Source organism: Mus caroli, chromosome 4 (assembly GCF_900094665.2).
Source record: "Mus caroli chromosome 4, CAROLI_EIJ_v1.1, whole genome shotgun sequence".
Classification (NCBI taxonomy): Eukaryota; Metazoa; Chordata; class Mammalia; order Rodentia; family Muridae; genus Mus; species Mus caroli.
In genome coordinates this window covers 76,280,991-76,282,726 of record NC_034573.1, presented here as the reverse complement: position 1 = coordinate 76,282,726, position 1,736 = coordinate 76,280,991, and the positions used below count along the sequence as shown (strand labels likewise).

The window sequence follows — 1,736 nt, the reverse complement described above, 5'->3', positions numbered from 1 at the left end:
AGTCGGCCATCACTGAAAAGAGAGGCCCATTGGACATGCAAACTTTATATGCCCCAGTACAGGGGAACGCCAGGGCCAAAAAATGGGAATGGGTGGGTAGGGAAGTAGGGGGGAGGGTATGGGGGACTTTTGGGATAGCATTGGAAATGTAATTGAGGAAAATACGTAATAAAAAAAAACTGTATGATAGCTAGCATACTCACATTAATCAATTTGATTAGATGTTTTTATGATGTAATGTAAATGTAAAAGATGATTTAAAAATGAAGTCACCAAAATTATCAAATTATTGATTTTATCCTCATAATATTGTTCTGTGCATTTCAATAAGAAAGGAAAATCATGACCTTGAATACATTTTAAAATATTCTATAATTCAGACTTGTTATTAATTCATTTGCCTTTTCCCAACTGTTCCAAGTTAGTGAGTTTTTTATTATGTATATATTTGATGAAATCAGTACTTCTAGTTTGAAATTTTTAACAATGACACTGAAATTACTTTCACACTATCATCTCATGATACATGGCGGGGAGAGGGGATAAACTTGCTTCGCATCAAATATGGCCCAATAAAGCCATTGCCATAGGGGTTTTATCTTTATCCTTACCATTACAAGTTCCTCCTGTAGCTCACCGCAACTTTTTTCATTATATTGGAGTCTCTTTGAAAGATCTATAATTACTTTCTTCTGGTCTTCGATCTCTTCATTTAGTTTCTTGTTTTGGGAGAAATATTCTCTTTCTAATCTGAAAAGTTAAAAATGTCAAAGCAGGTTTTTTTCAGATGTACTTCTCTTTCACACAAGTCGGTGATGTTCTGTGTACCATGTTTACATGCCAAAAGGCTTCTTAATGCCCACTTTTCCTTTTTACAAATTAAAAGATGTATGCACTCTTGAAGAGGCCCATTGGACATGCAAACTTTATATGCCCCAGTACAGGGGAACGCCAGGGCCAAAAAATGGGAATGGGTGGGTAGGGAAGTAGGGAGGAGGGTATGGGGGACTTTTGGGATAGCATTGGAAATGTAATTGAGGAAATTACGTAATAAAAAATATTAAAAAAAAGAAAATAATCTAAGAAATCTGAAACATTAAAATGTTTTATAGCAAGAAATCAAACAGCATTTTTGTTTATCTAATGATAATTTTGAGTCTTCATTTTTAAACCAATTCACTCTGATATTCTTATATTTGTAGATTCTTGACTGTAATAAATGTATCAATATTACATTGTAAAGTGACTTAATAGAAAACTTTAGAAGACCACCACTTATATCACATAAGTATATTTATTGTTTAATTATTATAAAAATAATAATTTAATAATAATAATTAGTGAAAATGAAATTAAAAAGCAGCACACATACAGTATATTAATCTTAGCATAATTGAGATAAAGCTTGAAATAGGTCCAAGGAAAGAAAGGATGCTTGCTCTACTCCTCGCCTACTTTTACCATTTCAGATCTGTAAAGAGTGCAATACTGACCAGGGTAATGCATACAAACATTTGTAAGGCAACCCCTTTGGTCTTGCAAAATGGCACACACATGTGACTTTTTGAGAATATATTTATATATAAATTCCTGATGAAGTTAAGCATAGTGTGCTTACACTATGATTAAATTGGACAAATATTTCATTAAAAACTCTTTTTGTGGCCGGGCGTGGTGGGGCACGCCTTTAATCCCAGCACTCGGGAGGCAGAGGCAGGCGGATTTCTGAGTTCGAG

General features: G+C 33.9%; 1 protein-coding gene across 1 annotated transcript in view; it reads right to left on the bottom strand.

Moving 5' to 3' along the window:
• The window catches only part of Ccdc171 (coiled-coil domain containing 171), a 349,604-nt gene that overhangs the window by 253,746 nt on the left and 94,122 nt on the right, over positions 1 to 1,736 (bottom strand). Inside the window, exon 9 of the mRNA XM_021161203.2 lies at positions 612 to 750. Coding sequence (XP_021016862.1) covers positions 612 to 750 — 139 coding nt within the window. The remainder of the gene's footprint in view (positions 1 to 611; positions 751 to 1,736) is intronic.